At 40.9% G+C, this 22,067-nt stretch overlaps 1 protein-coding gene across 2 annotated transcripts; it reads left to right on the forward strand.

The window, feature by feature from the left end:
• The first annotated feature begins 883 nt into the window (after positions 1 to 883).
• Positions 884 to 21,721, forward strand: CREG1 (cellular repressor of E1A stimulated genes 1). Of its 2 annotated transcripts, XM_060133955.1 has the most exons (4): positions 887 to 1,305; positions 4,128 to 4,247; positions 5,546 to 5,730; positions 20,364 to 21,721. In XM_060133955.1, exons 1-4 carry the CDS (start codon positions 961 to 963, stop codon positions 20,365 to 20,367), a joined length of 654 nt encoding a protein of 217 aa, XP_059989938.1. In that variant the 5' UTR covers positions 887 to 960; the 3' UTR covers positions 20,368 to 21,721. The 2 variants fall into 2 exon arrangements, with proteins under 2 accessions (XP_059989947.1, XP_059989938.1); XM_060133964.1 differs by lacking the exon at positions 20,364 to 21,721 and having other exon boundaries at positions 884 to 1,305; positions 5,546 to 5,734.
• Positions 21,722 to 22,067: the final 346 nt, after the last annotated feature.

The raw sequence follows: 22,067 nt of genomic DNA on the forward strand, positions 1-22,067 counted from the left end.
AAAAAAAAAAAAAAAAGGTTCTGAAGAACCTAGGGGCAGGACAGGAATAAAGACACAGACGTAGAGAATGGACTTGAGGACACAGGGAGGGGGAAGGGTAAGCTGGGACGAAGTGAGACAGTGGCATGGACATATATACACTAACAAATGTAAAATAGCTGGCTAGTGGGAAGCAGCCCCATAGCACAGGGAGATCAGCTCGGTGCTTTGTGACCGCCTAGAGGGGTGGGATAGGGAGGGTGGGAGGGAGGGAGACGCAAGAGGGAGGGGATATGGGGATATATGTATACCTATAGCTGATTCACTTTGTTATACAGCAGAAACTAATACGACATTGTAAAGCAATTATACTCCAATAAAGATGTTAAAAAACAAATTCGTGCATGGAATCCTGATAATCCCTGAGTGTCTCTGTCTGAGAGACTCCTGGGCCAGGAGTAGTTTATAAGGTGTTAAATTTGGGGGCTTCTATCTGTCCCACTGGAACCCTTCCTGCTCTTCGGTGCGAATATTGAAGTAAACGCATACGTGGAAAACGCAGCATTTCCTCTCAGATGCCAGGTAGTCATATCCAAAGGTATTGAAGGAAGGCGTACGGGTGAAGAGACTGGTCCTTTCCTAGTAGTATGACTTAGACAACTGCTTAATTTCTCTAAGCCTTCGTTTTTCCATCCGTCAAACAAAACAAATCCCATTTAGGACGATTTCCCAATCCTGTCAGCGGCAGGGCGGAACGATAAGAAGGTGAATCAACAGTCGGGTCCCAGCAGGCTGAGGAGCAGGCCTAGGGACACGCCCCCCCCGCCCACCACTCCCGTACTTCGATTGGTTCTCTTCGGAGGGGCGGGACTGGCTTGCCCGCGGTGGGCGGGGCCGGTAGCGCGGGCGAGGCCCGTAACGCTGGGCTAGCCTTGGGCCTCCTAGGTCATAGGGCTCCAGACTCTCGAAGGGGTCACCGCCATGGCCGGGTGTGCCCGCGGGTCCGCGCGTGCAGTTCTCGCCTTCCTGCTGGCGCCTGCACTGGTGGCCCTGCTGGTGGCGCCGGCGCGGGGCCGGGGTGGCCGGGGCCACGGGGACTGGGGCGCCGCCGAGCTGCTGCCGCCCCGCGAGAACGCGGCGCTGGTGGCTCGCTTCGTGACGAACGTCTGCGACTGGGGCGCGCTGGCCACCATCTCCACTCAGGAGGGGGTGCGCGGCCGCCCCTTCGCCGACGTCTTATCGCTCAGCGACGGGCCCCCGGCCAAGGGCAGCGGCGTGCCCTACTTCTACCTGAGCCCGATGCAGCAGTCGGTGGGCAACCTGAAGGTGAGCGGGCGGGGCCGTGTGGCTCCGCGGGCCGGAGCGCGAGCCTTTTGACTATAGCTTGAATTCTGCTTGCGAAGGAGAGCCAGCCTCGTAGAGTTAAGAATTTGAACCCAGCCCAAACCCCTGCCTCTTCTCTCCCGCGCTGGCCGGGCTGACATTGCAGCTTTCCACTTGTTGGGCAACTAAATACCAGGAATTTCACACACGCCCTCGCCACCGCGCCACTCACTTGGGGCGAATTCTTTACCAGCACCTGGAGGACTTCTCAGCCCTGAGTCGTCTTGGGGCACGGTGTCTCATTAACTGGGCTCTAATATTAAAAGTTTTACCGGGTGTAGAGGCTGTTGGGTAGTTTAGCACTTTGTATAAGTGGCTTCGGGATTTCTCTTTGACACCGTTTCTTTTGAGCTAAGGATTTTCCCTTCAGCAGCATGAAGCGAACAGACAACCTCGTGAATGATTATTGCAGTCTTTAGGCCTCGTGTGCACATGAGCTTCCCTAACACAGGTCATAGAGTGGTGGCCCATGAGCTGATCAGGCCCACAGACTGGTTTTCTTTGGCCCACGCAGAGTTCTGTTTTGTTCTTAATAAATCTGAATTAATTATCAACATTCAAAAATGGAGATTGCAGCTAAACGTCTAAATTTCTAACTTCTTGAAACATTGGAAGCTCTGTGGCACTGGGGGCCTGCATTCTTTGAGCAGAACCAGAAGCAGCTGCCTCCTTAGCCAAGACACATACAGCCCCATTCACCATTTGCTTATTCCCAGCCCACTCCGCTCCACTCCCTTAGACATTTGCTCAGAGCAAGCTCATTCCACTCCCACCAGTGCTGTTCAAACTTGGCTGCAAATACAGTCACCTGGGAAGACTTTTAAAAAGGCAATTCCAAGACATTTTACTAAAAACACATTTTATATAAAAAAAAAACACCCCAAATCCCTCCCTGATGCTTCTAATATTGGGGGAGGGCAGTGAGAACCACTGCTATACATGAATATATTTAAACTTTTGCTGATACTATCTTCCTCATTTTAGGAAATGTGGAAACTCAAACTCAGAGGTGCAGAGACTCACTTGTGACTAGTTAGCTAATGGCTGTCAGGTGGAACTTGAGCTCAGGTCTTTGACATCTCTAGAAAAAGACTGGTGAGGCACTTGCCCAGGATTTCAGGTTCGTGATTGCAGTGAGAAGGCATGGCCACATCAGAATTAGTCTGACGCTGATGCCATCAATTAACCAGTCAAAGCTGGTTTCTGCTTTCTACTTTTCCCCTCCTTCTGACCTCTGTCTTCTTCCTGTCTGCTTTTGTGTACCCTACCCACCAGATTTACATGAACAAAATACCACTCAGCATTGCCGTCTGCCCAGAAACCTTTAACAACATCTGGCTGCCTAGAGCTGCATAGGATTCACCTGGGTGTTTGTTAAAAATGCAGATACCTGGGCTGGGAATGGAGCCCAGAAATCAGCATTTTAACAAGCTCTCCAGGTAAGTGGTTCTTGGAAAGCCCTGACAGATGCCAGCCTATAAAATACAATCTTGGCTCCTTAGCTTGGAGGTGAACCACCCTTACTACCCCCAGCCCCTGACCTCCCCCCACCTTGTCCCCAACCCCCTTCCCTCAGGAAACCTTTCTTTCAAGCAAATTGGGTTTTCACTACTCCCAGTTGTGTCTTACACTTCCCCAGTTCTGTGTTTTTGCAGTTACCATTCCCTTTACCTTTAATACGTCTTCCCACTTTTGTGCTGATTTGACTATCTTATAAGGCTTTCTAGTGTTTCCATATCACTCCAGGCTGTGCTGACATCTTCTTACTCTGAACTTCAAATACACTTAACTTGGCAATTACTTGGCAATTGGTACCATTCACTTGGCAATTAGTTATGTGCTGCTTTTTGACCTCTTCTGTGTCTTTGTGCTGCATTTTAAAAATTTTATTTATGTCTGACTTTTCAACCAGATTATAAACTTACAGAGAAGGGAAAGACCTTATCTGAGTCTCCCCCTCCCCTATTTTTGGTCTCCTGTAGTGCCTTACCTAATAGTTTGTCGACAGCAAATACTTGGCCTAATGATTGCAAACAGATCTCTTTATGACTCACTGTTTTGATGGGTCACTGTGAGATGGCACAATTCCCCACACAAGACACTTGGGGTTTAAAACACTAAATACAGCATGTTAATTTTACTGTAATCTGTCAACAATGCCTTTTATGAAGCTGATTTCTGAATAAGAAAGAGTTAGAAATTTTGCTTGCATCACATTTTTAATCTAAGAATTCTCTTATTGCTAGAACAGGAATGAGCAGCTTCTCCAATTTTGAAGTCACATGACAGTTTCTGCTAGCACAAGATAACCAAGAAGCATGATTCAGCTACTTTCTTGCTTAAATTGTACAATTAGCTAGTTGAGCCACTGTGGTATTTTTATGCACTAGTTTCACATTAGTCTAATCCTTTAGTTCTTTCAGTGAAGACTAGAGATCAGCCTTGTATTTGGGTGGTACTGTAATTATAATTCCTCTGGTGAATATGGGACAAATTAAGAGTTTAAGAGAAAAAAAGCATTAAAATCATCCTTACCAAGTCAATTAATTTTAAATATGAAACAACATCCAACACACCTTTTTTGGAGAGAGGGTGAAGATCAGTCTCTATCCAAGTAGTAATTTCCCCAAGTGGAAGGTGGTATTTTCCAATTCATTGTTTCATGGAAGAACGGTCAAGCTCTGCGGACGGTATGCAACTTGTGAAATTGATTACCTCTCCAGAGACAGTATTTCACGTGAGAGGTCTTCATTTTCTCTCTACAGGAGAATCCATATGCTACGCTGACCATGTCTTTGGCAGAGACTAGTTTCTGCAGGAAATATGGATTTGATCCCCAAAGTCCCCTCTGTGCTCACATAATACTATCAGGAACTGTTATCAAGGTAAATATTTATCCTACAAGAACAGATACTTGTTTTAGAAGAGCATCATGTTATTAACAATGAAGGAAGAGATATCTTAGAATAAAATAAAATTGATTTGTGGTTGAGATACAGAATTAGAATATGTTCTAGTATGTAATTTCATGAAAGCTAACGGTTTTAATCAGTTGCTTTCATATAGGTGTTCAATAAGATATTTATGAAGAAAATGAACTATCTTTTGAAGCCGAACAGATATAACAGCTATTAAGCGCGTATATGAGGAACACCTGCTCAGCCAAAGTTTATACTCCTGACCATGTTGTACGTTGTACAATATTTCCCATGTTTGGGTTCCTTGTCTCTATATTTTAACAGTGGCTTACAGCAGAGAGTGGATTTAGTAGGTTAAAAGGGGAGTACCCATTATTAAATACTAGAAATGAATTTAGACAGTTTGGGGTGAGTGCTAGAGGGAAGAGGTTAAATAAAATCGTGGGAAGGGCAAAGGGCGAGGTGTCATGGGAACTGATCTGATCGCCAAGCAGCAGACCACCTTCTTGACCTTGTCAATCATGAATACCTCAGATAAGTTTTATCTGTGGTCTCAAAATTCTATGTGGATGCATCTCTAGAGTTGAGTGTCCTTCACTGGCAAGAGAAAGAGGGGCAGCAGATACTCTTGAGTTCCATTGTGCTTCTTCTAAAGACTTTTATCCTTTGTGTACACTCATCTAGGTGTTTAACATGTGCATGTAATGGGATAAAAGTGCTAATGTTACATAGCATAACCACCAGTAGCATTTTATTTTGTGCCAATTACTCTGATAGCTCAAAATTGCTATTTAGCAGTGAAAATTGGTTCTCATGATGGTTTCCCACTTTATTATGGTATGTGTTATCACCAACGTTTGAAATCTCCATTGTTCTCTGCATTTCTTCAAATTTCCTTTACTTCCTCTTGATTCCTTAAGATCAGAATTTATAGTAGATTTTAAATGTTCTCAGCACGAGGGAAAAAAAAAGAAAAAGAAAAAAGATGAGAAAAAAATTGTGTCTATGTGTGGTGATGGATGTTAACTAAACTTGTGGTGATTATTTTGCAATGTATGCACATATCAAACATTATGTTGTACACCTAAAACGAATACAATGTTATATGTCAATTATAGATCGTTAATTTTAAAAATAAAAAAATTAGGATTTATAACTAAATAAACTCTTTAGGATTTGTGGAATGCTAGAATCACACATTCTTAACAGCCAAGAAAACAAAACGTCACTGCTATGAGTAGGTTTATTTTACGTATGTCTTTTAGGTGAGCGAAGCAGAAATGGATGTTGCAAGGAATTCATTATTCATTCGACACCCTGAGATGAAAACCTGGCCATCCAGCCATAATTGGTTCTTTGCTAAGTTGAATATAACCAATATCTGGGTCGTGGACTACTTTGGTGGACCAAAAATAGTGACGCCTGAAGAATATTATAATGCCACATTTCAGTAAGTATTTACATGTCTTTCATCTTTCTAATATTACAGCCCTTTTAGAAGGTCCTCAACCTTCTAAAGCAAGGGGGTCTTAACCATTTCATGTACCATGGATCCCTTTGGCAAGCTGGTAAGGCCTACAACTCCCCTAGGAATAATATTTTTTAAATGCATGAAGTACACAGGATTACAAAAGAAATCAACTATATTGAAATACCTTTATAAAAATATTTTATAAAATGCGTGGTGTAGTAATATGTTGGCTTTTTAATGAATATGTTAAATAATAAGGTCTAGTAGTGCGTCCATAACTTTTCTGCACTTTCAGAGTAGTGAGAACTGAATATATTAAGACATCTGCAGCAACTCTACCATGATGTGAGAGTATCTGCAATTTCTATATTTCTGTTGCTGGCCGTCACAGATACACTGTCACCACTGTGGTTTATTGCCTACGTTCATCATTGAAAAGAATGATACATTTCAGTTAGAGCTTAATGAAAATGAAAACTTTTTCCATCCCAGTTTTTTCCCATCACAACCCCCCTGAACTCTATCTACAAACTAGGACACCAGGTGGAGATTCTATTATTTTTTCTTTTTTTTCTCTGCACGCCATGGCTTGAAGGATCTTAGTTCCCTGACCAGGGATTGAACCTGGGCCGTGGCATTGAACGCATGGAGCCCTAACCACTGGACTGCCAGGGAATTCCTGAGACCCCATTTTAAGGCTATGCTTCTGGGGCCCTGGGTGGAGACCAGTTCTGACCCGTGGTGGCATTTTCTCATAAGAATCAGACCTGGGTGCTTCCAGACCATGAGGGATCCACATCGAGTCCGAGCACGTGACCCCTGTCCTGTGAGCACCTGTGGAGGTGTGTGGTGTATCCCTCCAGGAAGTGGATACTTAGAGGGAAGGAGTCATGGGAGAGAATGAACGAGAAGAACATAACCTGAAGATGGGAAAGGGACAGGAAAGAAGGGTCTGATCAGATTCTTTGAAATTAGGTCAGGGTTCAAATGAAGGAATACAGGGACTTCCCTGGTGGTCCAGAGGTTAGATCTTCGCACTTAGTTCCCCAGTTGGGGAACTAAGATCCTGCAAGCTGCGAGGCATGACCAAAAACAAACAAACAAAACAAAACAACCCCCCCCCAAAAACAAATGAAGGCATACAAGGGACTGATACTTTCCCCAGGCGACACAGGTCACGGTGGCATGTCTGGCAGCCTCAAGGTCTAGCGGATGGTGATGACAATAACAGTAGCAGTAGCGTTTGTTGAGCATTGCTGGCTGGTGCTGTACTGGCAGCTTTACATGTCTGAACTCACTGAATTCTCACTGCAATCCTATGAGTTAGGTAGTGTTTTTCTTCATTTATGAGATAGAGAGCTGATGCGCAGAAAAGAAAGAAACTGGCCTAAAGCCTTACAGCCAGTAAACAATGGTGCTGGGATGCAAACCCCAACATTCTAGCTCCACAGCCCTCAACTTGCTTCTAACCAAGATGTTTTGCTGCCCCTCTGGTTACCTTACTGGCAGCTGGCCAGGCTTCAATTCCAGTGTAATTAAAACACTTTCTACTTGTAACAGACTGACTGCTGTTTGTGGAGATTAGGGTGACATGCTAAGCTAGACCTGTAGGTTGCAGTTCAGGTTTGGGTTTACATTCTCAGCATTCGTTTATTCTGTCTTATTCTACTGTACAACAGTTCTGTGGTGAACTATTGACTTTCCACCATGACTGTAAGTCTCTTCATAGCAAAGCTCAGGTTTTAGTTTTGGTTTTTCATTCCAAACTGGACCTAGGACAGCACATGGCACAGAGCAGGTGTTTAATAAATACTGGCTACTTGTCAGGCTGATCCTTTGAGACAAAGATTCTCGACTTCCTTGTTTGAATAAAGAATCTAACAGTCATGGTGTTTATTCTGCTGCCGTGCATGCAGGAGAAGAGACCTGGGCCAGTGATTGTCTCCTGGACATGAAAAGCCATCTTACTTTATAGGAAGACAGAGGTAGCAATTACAACATTATGGCAGGGCAACAAATTATCAAGGAGGAAGGCCAGTAAGATAATAGGCCTGCTCTTTGAGGTTAAAGATCACTTTTACAGGACATAACAATCTCTGAAGTACAGTTATCTTTGTATAAATAATATGCCCAAGGGCAATGCTTGCTTTAATAACAAAATAAAACTGGGTTTTCCCGTAAGTCTTCACGCTGAATAAGTGAGTAAAATAGATAAATTTGAGGTTCCCACTTAATTAACACAGACGAGTGGGCCTTTTCTGCAGCTCAGAGTTAAAAGGGAGCACTCTCTCCTGTCCTTCTGAGAGGAGGACAGAAGACTAGCCCAGGGTGTGACCCATCCTGAGACAGGACTCCAGAATCCTAGGAATGGGCAGTGACTTGAAGGTGACCTTCCCGAACAGCTGCCTCTGACTCCATTTCAGAGTCCAGGAGTAGGTGCCCCACCATCCCACCCACCAGGTTTGCCATCAGAACTGTTCAATAGCCCAAGAGAGTATACAATAGTCCTTGCCTTGCTGAACTCATATTGAATGGAAGGTTGATGTTCACCCAAAGTATTTGCGCTCATGCTTGAGTAAGCAGTTCTCATAAGTACCAGCAATTGCTTCCTCTCTCTGTTAAGTATGAGCAGCAGGCCTCTGGGCTACCCACGTGTTCCCTGGCAAAGACAGAGGTAATGAGAGGTCACAGCCTACAAGCCTGCCCGCTCTGCCTTACCTGGAGCTGGATTTCCTGATGGCAGTGGTCGGGGCCGCAACAGGAAAATGGGTCAAGGTCACGTCCCTGGCTGGATGCTGGCTGATTGCTGCTCTTTTGCCCTAATGTTCAGGACCCCTTCTGTTCTCGACTGTTTTTGTCTTTTAAACCTTCAGATATTCTTGAATGAGATGATCACAGCAGCCACAGCTGCTGATGAATGTTTCATCCCGGCAGCATTTGCTAAGTGTGTCAGCATCATACTTGGAGAGGAGGAATGATGGCCGAGATGAAGATTCCTAGCTAGGCCTGACCCTAAACCAGAACTCAGGAATCTGCATTTTAGCAAACTCAGATGATTCTTTTTAAAAAATTTTTTTAAATTTGCAAATCATATATTTGATAAGGGGTTAATATCCAAAATATATAAAGAATTCATACAACTCAATAGCAAATAAAACAAACAATCCAATTACAAATGGGCAGAGGATCCAATTAGACGTTTCTCCAAGAAGACATACATGGCCAGGTACATGAAAAGATGCTCAGCATGACTGATCATCAGGAAGATGCAAGTTAAAACCTTAATGAGATATCACCTCACATGTGTTAGAATGGCTGTTATCAAAAAGACAAGAAATAACAAGTATTGGTGAGGATGTGGAGAACGGGGAACCCCTATGCACTGTTAATGGGAATGCAAATTGGCACAGCCACCATGGAAAACAGCGTGGAGGTTCCTCAAAAACTTAAAAACAGGACTAACATATGTTTCCAGCAATTCCATTTCTGGATATTTATCTGAAGAAAATGAAAACCCTAATTTGAAAGCTGTATGCACCCCATGTTCATTGCAGCATCATTCGCAATAGCCAAGACAGGGAAACAACCTGTGTCCATTGATGGATGGATAGAAAAAGAAAATGTGATTGCTGTATCTCTCTATATAGATATAGGAATATTATTCAGCCATATAAAAGAAGGAAATCTTGTCATTTGTAACAAAATGGATGTACTTTGAGTGCATTATGCTAAGTGAAAAAGAGAAAAATACTGTATTATATGTGGAATCTAAACAACAAATAAGCAAACCAACAAAAAACCAAAGCAAAGCAAACTCATAGGTACAGAGAACAGATTGGTGGCTACCAGAGGCGGGGTGGGGTGGAGTGGGTGAAACAGGTTAAGGGGGTCAAAAGGTACAAACTTCCTGTTATAAAATAAACAAGTCATGGGAATATAGTATACAGCGTGGTGACTATAGTTTATAATACCATACTGCAGATTTGACGGTTACTGAGTAAATAGATCTTAAAAGTTCTCATCCCAAGAAAAAGAATTTTGTAACTCTGTGTGATGATGGATGTTAACTAGACTCCTGATGATCATTTCTCAGTGTATACAAACGTGGAATCATTATGTTGTACACCTGAAACTAGTATGTTATATGTCAATTATACCTCAATTAAAAAAAGAAGTGGGCTTCCCTGGTGGCGCAGTGGTTGAGAGTCCGCCTGCCGATGCAGGGGATACGGGTTCGTGCCCCGGTCCGGGAAGATCCCACATGCCGTGGAGTGGCTGGGCCTGTGAGCCATGGCCGCTGAGCCTGCGCGTCCAGAGCCTGTGCTCCGCAACGGGAGAGGCCACAACAGTGAGAGGCCCGCATACCGCAAAAACAAAACAAAACAAAACAAAACAAAACAAAAGAAGTGATTGTATAAGTGTTCAAAAATATAGATGCAGTGTGGCATTTTTTTCTTTTCCTTTTAAATAAATCCTGTATTTAAATCTAAATCTTTTTTTTTTTTTTTTTTCCTTGGCTGTGCTGGGTCTGTTGCTGTGTGGGCTTTCTGTAGTTGTGGTGAGCGGGGCTACTCTTCATTGCAGTGTGTGGGCTTCTCATTGCAGTGGCTTCTCTTATTGCAGAGCACGGGCTCTAGGCATGTGGGCTTCAGTAGTTGTGGCGCTTGGGCTCAGTAGTTGTGGCTCGTGGTTTCAGTAGTTGTGGCTTGCGGGCTCTAGAGCACAGGCTCAGTAGTTGTGGCACACGGGCTTTGTTGCTCTGCAGCATGTGGAATCTTCCTAGACCAGGGCTCGAACCCCTGTCCCCTGCATAGGCAGGCAGATTCTTAGCCACTGTGCCACCAAGGAATCCCTAAACTTTTTTTTTAAAATAATTATTTATTATTTATTTGGCTGCGCTGCATCTTAGTTGTGGCATGTGGGATCTTTAGTTGCTATGTGCACGATCTTCATTGTAGCATGTGGGAACTTTAGTTGTGGCATGTGGGATCTTTAGTTGTGGCATGCTAACTCTTAGTTGCAGCATGTGGGATCTAGTTCCCTGACTAGGGATAGAATCCAGGCCCCCTGCATTGGGAGCACAGAATCTTAGCCACTGGACCACCAGGAAAGTCCCATGGACTTTAATTTAAAGTATTAGATTTTATACTCCAATAAAGATGTTAAAAAAAAAAAGCATTAGATTTTAGATTATGGAACATTCATATAATGAACCATAAAGCAGTCATTGGAAGTGATGTAATTAGACATAGACATGTAAAGATGATCACAATATATTAAGTTTAAAAAGCAAGTTACAAAATTGCATGTGTCATAAATGCCATTTAAAAACATATAGTAAAAATAACATACTCTAGTAATAGAAAAAAAGTTCTGGCAAGACACATTAAAACCTTACAGTATATAATTCAACAATAAAAATATAGTTAATTCAATTAAAAAACAGGCAAAGGATTTGATATATGTATGAATATTAGTCAGTCATAAAAAAGAAGGGAATCTTGCCGTTTGCTACAACATGGCTGGACCTTGAGGGCATTACGTTAAGTGAAAAAAATCAGACGAAGAAAGACAAGTCCTGTATGATCTCACTTATTTGTGGAATCTAAAAATAGAAATAAAAAATTTGAAAAAACCCCAAACCCTGAACTCATAGATACAGAGACAGATTGGTGGTTGCCAGAGGTGGGAGGTGGGCGGGGGTGGGTGAAATGGGTGAAGGGGGTCAAGAAGTACAAACTTCCAGTTATAAAATAAGTCATGAGGATATAATGTACAGAATGGTGACTATAGTTAATAATACTGTGTTGTGTGTTTGAAAGTTGCTAAGAGAGTAGATCTTAAAAGTTCTCATCACAAGAAAAAAAACATAACTATGTGCAGTGTTAGAAATTAAGTAGCCTGGGGTAATCATTTTACTATACATACATATTTCAAATCTTTATGCTGTGCACCTGAAACTAATGTTATGTGTAAAATAAGCATAACACAAAATATACAGTTAGAAGGAGCAGCAAGAAATATGAAAATCTGAAGGAAGGAGAAGTCACTTCAGCATAGTGGGATTAGGGAAGGTTTCATTGGAAGAGTTAGCATATGAGTTGGGCCTTTTAAAGATAGCAATTTGATATGTGTGAAAGGAAGAGACAGTATGCTAGGCAAGGGAACGACATAGATTTAAAAAAAGAGGAAGGAATTGTGAGATGGGGTCCAAGAATGGTGTTTAATTTCACTTGGAGGATGGTAGAAGGTAATTTCAGAAGATAGGTTTGGGCCAGTTTGTAGAAGACGTTGAGTATGAGATTAAAATGCATGTATTACTTTGGATTAGAACAGAAGGATGTGTATGCTATTTTATGGTATCAGTGAAATGACCTCACCCACAGCGTTAGTCAGGAGGGTCCAAGTTATGTCTCCTACGTTGTTAAGAGATGACATTTAAATTTCAGTGGCTTAAGAAAACAAAAGTCAAAGGTTTATTTTTATTTATGCAAATTCTGCCATGGATTTGGGCAATTCTCCAGGACAATTATCCTCTGTGTGTTGGTTGGCTCCACAGTCTGGTCTCTGTGGACCCTGTGGAACCTCCATGTTAACACAGGCTTCCACAATGGCCATTGCAAGAAAAAAGTTCTGAAAGCTTACCCATCTGGAACTAAGTTACTTTGTTCTAGAAGCCACACACGCACTCCTTCTGCTTACAGCTCATTGGCCAGACGAGTACCGTGGCCCTTCCTAATGCATGCGGGGCCTGGGAAGTATGGTCTCTGTGTGTCTGGAAATGGAGAGGACATGGATACTGAGGAGGCCTAGTAATGTCCACCACACCCAGACTGGCAGAAAATCACTGTGATTCAGAACAAGATTGTATTTACAAACAAAATAGAGATACGTAAGGCTTCTAATACTCTATTAACAGAAATTTCCCCATCTGTTGCATTTACAACTTTCAAATGAAGGAAATATTGTTTACGGTTTATCCACCCACAACACATAATGAGAGGAAGATAGCTACTTATTTCTGTAGTCTGCCTGTTATTATCTCTAGGGCAGCATAAATTGGTGTATGTTGTATGGGGCATAAGCTCTGCCGACACACAGCTGACACCTCACTTGGCTTCAGCTGCAAGCTGCAGTCTAGCCATTATAGACCACATCTTCCAAAGGATGCCTCCTCATCAGAATGTGATGAGAGAGAAGGCCATGCTTAAGGAAAGAAGAACACTGATGTAATGTGTATACACACAGTCGCCTGTATGTGATGTGAACATGTTACATGATCTATATAAGTGGAAGATATTTTGAGAATGGAATGTAGAGCTAGTATGACTTAGTCAAAAGTGCCTGAGCTTTGGAGTCAGAGATCAATAAGCTACAGTCCTAACTGTATGAACTAATTGCTCTGTGACTTCGAGCCTCAGTTTCTCATCTTTTTTTGTTGTTGTTGTTCACACAAACACACGCTGTATTTTATTTTTACAAGAGATAAATAAACTGACACCAAGCATTGTAAATGGATGACCGCAACAAAAGCAACAATGATTGCAATTACCAAACACAAAACACACTCACACTATGTCATAATATTGACATTCAGTCCAGGAATCCTCCACTGTAACAGCTCCTTTACTTTGCAGTGAAAATTGATTTGTATATATATATATATTTTTTGATGTTATATATTGTTTATTTTTGTTTTTTTAACATCTTTTTTTTTTAACATCTTTATTGGGGTATAATTGCTTTACAATGGCGTGTTAGTTTCTGCTTTATAACAAAGTGAATCAGTTATACATATACGTATGTTCCCATATCTCTTCCCTCTTGCGTCTCCCTCCCTCCCACCCTCCCTATCCCACCCCTCCAGGCTGTCACAAAGCACCGAGCCAATATCCCTGTGCCATGCAGCTGCTTCCCACTAGCTATCTACCTTACTACGTTTGTTAGTGTGTATATGTCCATGATTCTCTCTCGCCCCGTCACAGCTCACCCTTTGATTTGTATATTTTTTGCCTCTGAGTCCTTGTGGGATTTTTTTTTTATTCAAACAGAAAGTCACAAAAATTATAATCATCCTCATCAGTTCACTCAGTCCCATGTAATTATTTTTTTTATCTTGATCTTTTGTTAGCACTTTTATGAATTCATCAGTTTTCCATTAGAGTTCTGAAAATGCTTATTCATTCAGTTCAGCAGTATAGTCAGTTACCAGAAACCTGTACTTGTCAGAGTCTTTTCCATGAATTCCTTGAAGATGAAAGCCTTTTATAGGAACATTTTTGCAAAAGCATCAGAGTACACCTAGAACTGTCTGTAAATGACAAAAGATTTAAAAATGACCATGGTTAAAGATTTGATGAAAGTTCATAATAATGCAATTGACAAGGAAATTTAGTTATTTCTGAGATATACATTTTAAAGTAATTACTAGAATTATGACTTATAACATTATACCAGAACATATAAGATTTTTAGAAATTTCATGTAATGTCTGAAACATTTATATTAACATATTTCCATACAAATAACCCAAAGAAAGTTTAGTATTAGTTGTTTGTTTTTTTATACTGCAGGTTCTTATTAGTCATCAATTTTATACACATCAGTGTATACATGTCAATCCCAATCGCCCAATTCAGCACACCACCATCCCTACCCCACCGCGGTTTTCCCCCCTTGGTGTCCATACATTTGTTCTCTACATCTGTGTCTCAACTTCTGCCCTGCAAACCGGTTCATCTATACCATTTTCCTAGGTTCCACATACATGCGTTAATATACGATATTTGTTTTTCTCTTTCTGACTTACTTCACTCTGTATAACAGTCTTTAGATTCATCCATGTCTCAACAAATGACTCAATCTCGTTCCTTTTTGTGGCTGAGTAATATTCCATTTTATATATGTACCACATCTTCTTTATCCATTCCTCTGTCAATGGACATTTAGGTTGCTTCCATGACCTGGCCATTGCAAATAGTGCTGCAATGAACATTGGGGTGCATGTGTCTTCTCGAATTATGGCCTTCTCTGGGTATATGCCCAGTAGTGGGATTGCTGGATCACATGGTAATTCTATTTCTAGTCTTTTAAGCAACCTCCACACTGTTCTCCACAGTGGCCGCACCAATCCACATTCCCACCAACAGTGCAAGAGGGCTCCCTTCTCTCCACACCCTCTCCAGCACCCGTTGTTTGTGGATTTTCTGATGATGCCCATTCCAACTGGTGTGAGGTGATACCTCATTGTAGCCTTGATCTGCATTTCTGTAATAATCAGTGATGTTGAGCAACCCTTCATGTGATTCTTGGCCATCTGTATGTCTTCTTTGGAGAAATGTCCACCCAGGTCCTCTGCCCATTTCTGGATTGGGTTGCCTGCTTCTTTAACATTGAGCTGCATGAGCTGTTTATATATTTTGGAGATTAATCCTTTGTCCGTTCATTCATTTGCGAATATTTTCTCCCATTCTGAGGGTTGTCTTTTCGTCTTGTTTATGATTTCCTTTGCTATGCAAAAGCATTGAAGTTTCATTAGGTCCCATTTGTTTATTTTTGTTTTTATTTCTATTACTCTAGGAGGTGGATCAAAAAGGATCTTGCTGTGATTTATGTCAAAGTGTGTTCTTCCAATGTTTTCCTATAAGAGCTTTATACTGTCCAGTCTTAATTTAGGTCTCGAATCCATTTTGAGTTTATTTTTGTGTATGGTGTTAGGGAGTGTTCTGATTTCATTCTTTTACAGGTAGCTGTCCAGTTATCCCAGCACCATTTACTGAAAAGACTATTTTTTCTCCATTGTATATCTTTGCCTCCTTTGTCATAGATTAGTTGACCATAGGTGCGTTGGTTTATCTCTGGGCTTTCTATCCTGTTCCATTGATCTATGTTTCTGTTTTTGTGCTAGTACCATATTGTCTTGATCACAGTAGCTTTGTAGTATAGTCTGAAGTCAGGGAGTCTGATTCCTCCAGCTCCGTTTTTTTCCCTCAAGACTGCTTTAGCTATTCGGGGTCTTTTGTGTCTCCATACAAATTTAAAGATGATTTGTTCTAGTTCCGTAAAAAATGCCATTGGTAATTTGATAGGGATTACATTGAATCTGTAGATTGCTTTGGGTAGTATAGTCATTTTCACAATATTGATTCTTCCAATCCAAGAACACGGTATATCTGTCCATCTGTTGGTATCATCTTTAATTTCTTTCATCAGTGTCTTACAGTTTTCTGCAGACAGATCTTTCGTCTCCCTAGGTAGGTTTATTCCTAGGTATTTTATTCTTTTTGTTGCAATGGTAAATGGGAGTGTTTCCATAATTTCTCTTTCAGACTTTTCATCATTAGTGTATAGGAATGCAAGAGATTTCTGTGCATTAGTTTTGTATCCTGCAGCTTTACCAAATTCATTGATTAGCTCTAGTAGTTTTCTGGTGGCATCTTTAGGATTCTCTATGTATAGTGTCATGTCATCTGCAAACAATGACAGTTTTACTTCTTCTTTTCCAATTTGTATTCCTTTTATTTCATTTTCTTCTCTGATTGCCATGGCTAGGACCTCCAAAACTATGTTGAATAATAGTGGTGAGAGTGGACATCCTTGTCTCGTTCCTGATCTTAGAGGAAATGCTTTCAGTTTTTCACCATTGAGAATGATGTTTGCTTTGGGTTTGTCATATATGGCCTTTATTATGTTGAGGTAGGTTCCCTCTCTGCCCACTTTCTGGAGAGTTTTTATCATAAATGGGTGTTGAATTTTGTCAGAAGCTCTTTCTGCATCTATTGAGATGATCATATGTTTTTTTCCCTTCAGTTTGTTAATATGATGTATCACATTGATTGCTTTGTGTATATTGGAGAATCCTTGCATCCCTGAGATAAATCCCACTTGATCATGGTGTATGATCCTTTTAATGTGTTGTTGGATTCTGTTTGCTAGTATTTTGTTGAGGATTTTTGCATCTATATTCATCAGTGATATTGGTCTGTAATTTTCTTCTTTTGTAGTATCTTTGTCTGGTTTTGGTATCAGTGTGATGGTGACCTCATAGAATGAGTTTTTGGAGTGTTCCTTCCTCTGCAATTTTTTGGAAGAGTTTGAGAAGGATGGGTGTTAACTCTTCTCTAAATGTTTGATACAATTCACCTGTGAAGCCATCTGGTCCTGGACTTTTGTTTGCTGGAAGATTTTTAATCACAGTTTCAATTTCATTACTTGTGATTGGTCTGTTCATATTTTCTGTTTCTTCCTGATTCAGTCTTGGAAGGTTATACCTTTCTAAGAATTTGTCCATTTCTTCCAGGTTTTCCATTTTATTGGCATAGAGTTGCTTGTAGTAGTCTCTTAGGATGCTTTGTATTTCTGCGATGTCTGTTGTAACTTCTCCTTTTTCATTTCTAATTTTATTGATTTGAGTCCTCTCCCTCTTTTTCTTGGTGAGTCTGGCTAATGGTTTATCAATTTTCTTTATCTTCTCAAAGAACCAGCTTTTAGTTTTATGGATCTTTGCTATTGTTTTCTTTGTTTCTATTTCATTTATTTCTGCTCTGATCTTGATGATTTCTTTCCTTCTGCTAACTTTGGGTTTTGTTTGTTCTTTTTTCTCTAGTTCCTTTAGGTGTAAGGTTAGATTGTTTATTTGAGATTTTTCTTGTTTCTTGAGGTAGGCTTGTATAGCTATAAACTTCCCTCTTAGAACTGCTTTTGCTGCATCCCATAGGTTTTGGATCATCGTGTTTTCATTGTCATTTGTCTCTAGGTATTTTTTGATTTCCTCTTTGATTTCTTCAGTGAACTCTTGGTTATTTAGTAACGTATTGTTTAGCCCTCATGTGTTTGTGTTTTTTACGTTTTTTTCCCTTTAATTCATTTCTAATCTCATAGTGTTGTGGTCAGAAAAGATGCTTGATATGATTTCAATTTTCTTAAATTTACTGAGGCTTGATTTGTGACCCAAGATGTGATCTGTCCTGGAGAATGTTCCATGTGCACTTGAGAAGAAAGTGTAATCTGCTGTTTTTGGATGTAATGTCCTATAAATATGAATTAAATCTATCTGGTCTATTGTGTCATTTAAAGCTTCTGTTTCCTTATTTATTGTCATTTTCGATGATCTGTCCATTGGTGTAAGTGAGGTGTTAAAGTCCCCCACTATTATTGTGTTACTGTCGATTTCCTCTTTTACAGCTGTTAGCAGTTGTCTTATGTATTGAGGTGCTCCTATGTTGGGTGCATATATATTTATAATTGTTATATCTTCTTCTTGGATTGATCCCTTGATCATTATGTAGTGTCCTTCCTTGTCTCTTGTAACATTCTTTATTTTAAAGTCTACTTTATCTGATATGAGTATAGCTTCTCCAGCTTTCTTTTGATTTCCATTTGCATGAAATATCTTTTTCCATCCCCTCACTTTCAGTCTGTATGTGTCCCTAGGTCTGAAGTATGTCTCTTGTAGACAGCATATATATGGGTCTTGTTTTTGTATCCATTCAGCAAGCGTGTGTCTTTTGGTTGGAGCATTTAATCCATTCACGTTTAAGGTAATTATCGATATGTATGTTCCTGTGACCATTTTCTTAATTGTTTTGGGTTTGCTTTTGTAGGTCCTTTTCTTCTCGTGTGTTTCCCACTTGGAGAAGTTCCTTTAGCATTTGTTGTAGAGCTGGTTTGGTGGTGCTAAATTCTCTTAGCTTTTGCTTGTCTGTAAAGCTTTTGATTTCTCCATCGAATCTGAATGAGATCCTTGTTGGGTAGAGTAATCTTGGTTGTAGGTTCTTCCCTTTCATCACTTTAAGTATATCATGCCACTCCCTTCTGGCTTGTAGAGTTTCTGCTGAGAAATCAGCTGTTAACCTTATGGGAGTTCCCTTGTATGTTATTTCTCCTTTTTCCCTTGCTGCTTTCAATAATTTTTCTTTGTCTTTAATTTTTGCCAGTTTGATCACTGTGTGTCTTGGCATGTTTCTCCTTGGGTTTATCCTGTATGGGACTCGCTGCGCTTCCTGGACTTAGGTGGCTATTTCCTTTCCCATATTAGGGAAGTTTTCGACTATAATCTCTTCAAATATTTTCTCTGGTCCTTTTCTCTCTCTCTTCTCCTGGGACCCGTATAATGCGAATGTTGTTGCGTTTAATGTTGTCCCAGAGGTCTCTTAGGCTGTCCTCATTTCTTTTCATTCTTTTTTCTTTATTCTGTTCCACAGCAGTGAATTCCACCATTCTGTCTTCCAGGTTACTTATCCGTTCTTCTGCCTCAGTTATTCTGCTATTGATTCCTTCTAGTGTAGGTTTCATTTCACTTATTGTATTGTTCATCTCTGTTTGTTTGTTCATTAATTCTTATAGGTCTTTGTTAAACATTTCTTGTGTCTTCTCGATCTTTGCCTCCATTCTTTTTCCGAGGTCCTGGATCATGTTCACTATCATTATTCTGAATTCTTTTTCTGGAAGGTTGCCTATCTCCACTTCATTTAGTTGTTTTTCTGGGGTTTTACCTTGTTCCTTCGTCTGGTACATAGACCTCTGCCTTTTCATCTTGTCTGTCTTTCTGTGAATGTGGTTTTCTTTCCATAGGCTGCAGAACTGTAGTTCTTCTTGCTTCTGCTCTCTGCCCTCTGGTGGATGAGGCTATCTAAGAGCCTTGTGTAAGTTTCCTGATGGGAGGGACTGGTGGTGGGTAGAGCTGACTGTTGCTCTGGTGGGCAGAGCTCTGTAAAACTTTAATTTGCTTGACTGCTGATAGGTGGGGTTGGGTTCCCTCCCTGTTGGTTGTTTGGCCTGAGGCAACCCAACACTGGAGCCTACCTGGGCTCTTTGGTGGGGCTAATGACAGACTCTGGGAGGGCTCACACCAAGGAGTACTTCCCAGAACTGCCGCCAGTGTCCCTGTCCCCACAGTGAGCCACAGCCCCCACCCCACCCCACCCCCCTGCCTTGGCAGGAGACCCTCCAACACTAGCTGGTAGGTCTGGTTCAGTCTCCCCTGGGGTCACTGATCCTCCCCCTGGGTCCCGATGCACACACTACTTTGTGTGTGCCCTCCAAGAGTGGAGTCTCTGTTTCCCCCAGTCCTGTCGAAGTCCTGCAGTCAGTTCCCACTAGGCTTCACAGTCTGAATCTCTAGGAATTCCTCCTCCCATTGCCGGACCCCCAGGTTGGGAAGCCTGACGTGGGGCTCAGAACCTTCACTCCAGTGGGTGGACTTCTGTGGTATAAGTGTTCTCCAGTCTGTGAGTCACCCGCCCAGCCGTTATGGGATTTGATTTTACTGTGATTGCGCCCCTCCTACCGTCTCGTTGTGGCTTCTCCTTTGTCTTTGGATGTGCGGTATCTTTTTTGGTCAGTTCCAGCGTCTTCCTGTCGATGATTGTCCAGCAGGTAGTTGTGATTCTGGTGTTCTCGCGGGAGGGAGTGAGAGCATGTTCTTCTACTCTGCCATCTTGGTTCCTCTCCCAGATGATTCTTTAGTACACTAAAGTGGCTGAAATTAACTTGAGATCCTAAACTTTCAGATCAGAAGTTTCTCTAGTCCTTCCCTAGAATGAATTAACTTTTATGATTTGTCAACTCAGTTTAATGACATAATTTTTCTTCCCCTCTCTTCCCCTCTCTAGGTGAAGCAGCATGTGGCGAATTTAACCTCATGTGCGAAGTTTCTTAGGAAGTTTCATGCAGACTTAAAGCGCTTAATGTTTCTTTATGGAAAGTTTCCCAGAATATTAGACAGTTTTCTTTCCTTGCTTGCATGTTTACAGAATTGAGATGGATTGTTACTGCATTTCTTGGAAGATGAGATTTCTGGATATATTTATATATATTTTTGTATTTTGAAGCCATTTTCAGAGACATGTCATTCATTATGATCAAAGAAGTTTTGTTCCATCAATTCCAAATAGTTTGCCAATGGTGCTCCTTAAAGAGGAGTGGGTACCAGTTTTAGATTGCCCATTGGCATTTGAAAGTACTCAAGTACATGTTTTTAATTACTGAAAACCACTGTGCTGGGGAGAGGTGTCATGCCTTCACGGCTGCTGCCTTAGCCTGTATTAAGGGCTTGGCTCCTGTTACAGTGCACCTGAATAAATCTTGCCAAGACAAACAAACAGTGATGAAACACAAGTGGAGCATCCCACTCATGGTCCATTTATGTCTGACAGTCCTGGGTGTTGTTGATCCAACAACACAGGGCAAGACTATTTCTTATAAAGAAGTTTAAAAAAAGCTTTTGAAGTCTAATGTAATAATTATCTAGAATAAAGGAAGTTCATAAAACTTCCTGAATTTGATTTAATCAAGGAAGTTCATAAAATTTTCTGAATTTGATTTCCCCAGCTAGGTGGACACTGTATAATTAGTTTCCTCCACTCAAAATACAGAGACACAAGCACACTTTTTTTTTTTTTTTTTGCCCCAAAATGGGATTGCGAAGAAAGAAAAGAAAGGAGGGGATTTTGTGTGTAAATTGTTTCTGGTGTTCTTCTCTAAGTTAAGTTAACGCAGACATAGACCAGTTTAAACCAGGGCCCAAATCCATCTCCCAACCACTCTCTCTAGCTTTTTTTCTAATGCTACTCTCAACAATGAACTAAGCCTTCCTCAACTGCTTCAAATCTCTAAATGGCTTCTAATGCTGTTACTACCTAAATCATGTCATCAGAGGGAAAACAACGAGACTTTTAGAAAAGAAATCACATTTCTTCAGAAGGGAAAAAACTGTTTGCTTTTATTACCTATATACATGATTTCAGAAGACTGTATGAGATCCTTCATAAAGAGCTGTGTCAGGAGTCAAGCAACTGAATCCTTAAATGGCTAAGAGAGAGGAAGTTGAATATGAGTTTGAAGACTACAAAATGAACTTATCTGAAATCGAGCAAACAGCTTCTCTTTAAGAAAAATGATGTATCTTAAACTTGGTAGAGTAGGTTTCTTATTCAAGGCATTAATAATTAAAAGCATTATTTTCATGAAATATGTTGGATTTATTTTCTTACGCAGAGATGTTAATGTTTATTACATGTTTTTTCACTGTCCACTGTAGAAACCCTTTTGTGTTTTTATTTTATAATCAACTTCTGGCTGCTTCAAAGCTGAAAATGAACAATTTGACTCTTTCCTATTGGTAAACAGCTCATCATGTCTTAAAATTTGGGGATTGGCCAGAATGCAGCCTTTGTCAAGGATCTTCCCTCAGGCCCTTGGGTGCCAAGGTACCTTGCGATAGAATTAGGTTGAGAGTGTCTATCTGTATTTCTCCCTTTACCCAGTTATTGTGAGTTTTCTCTTCATCATTTGGTACCATGTAAAAACATTTGTAT

The sequence above is a fragment of the Lagenorhynchus albirostris genome, chromosome 2, assembly GCF_949774975.1.
Source record: "Lagenorhynchus albirostris chromosome 2, mLagAlb1.1, whole genome shotgun sequence".
Lineage (NCBI taxonomy): Eukaryota > Metazoa > Chordata > Mammalia > Artiodactyla > Delphinidae > Lagenorhynchus > Lagenorhynchus albirostris.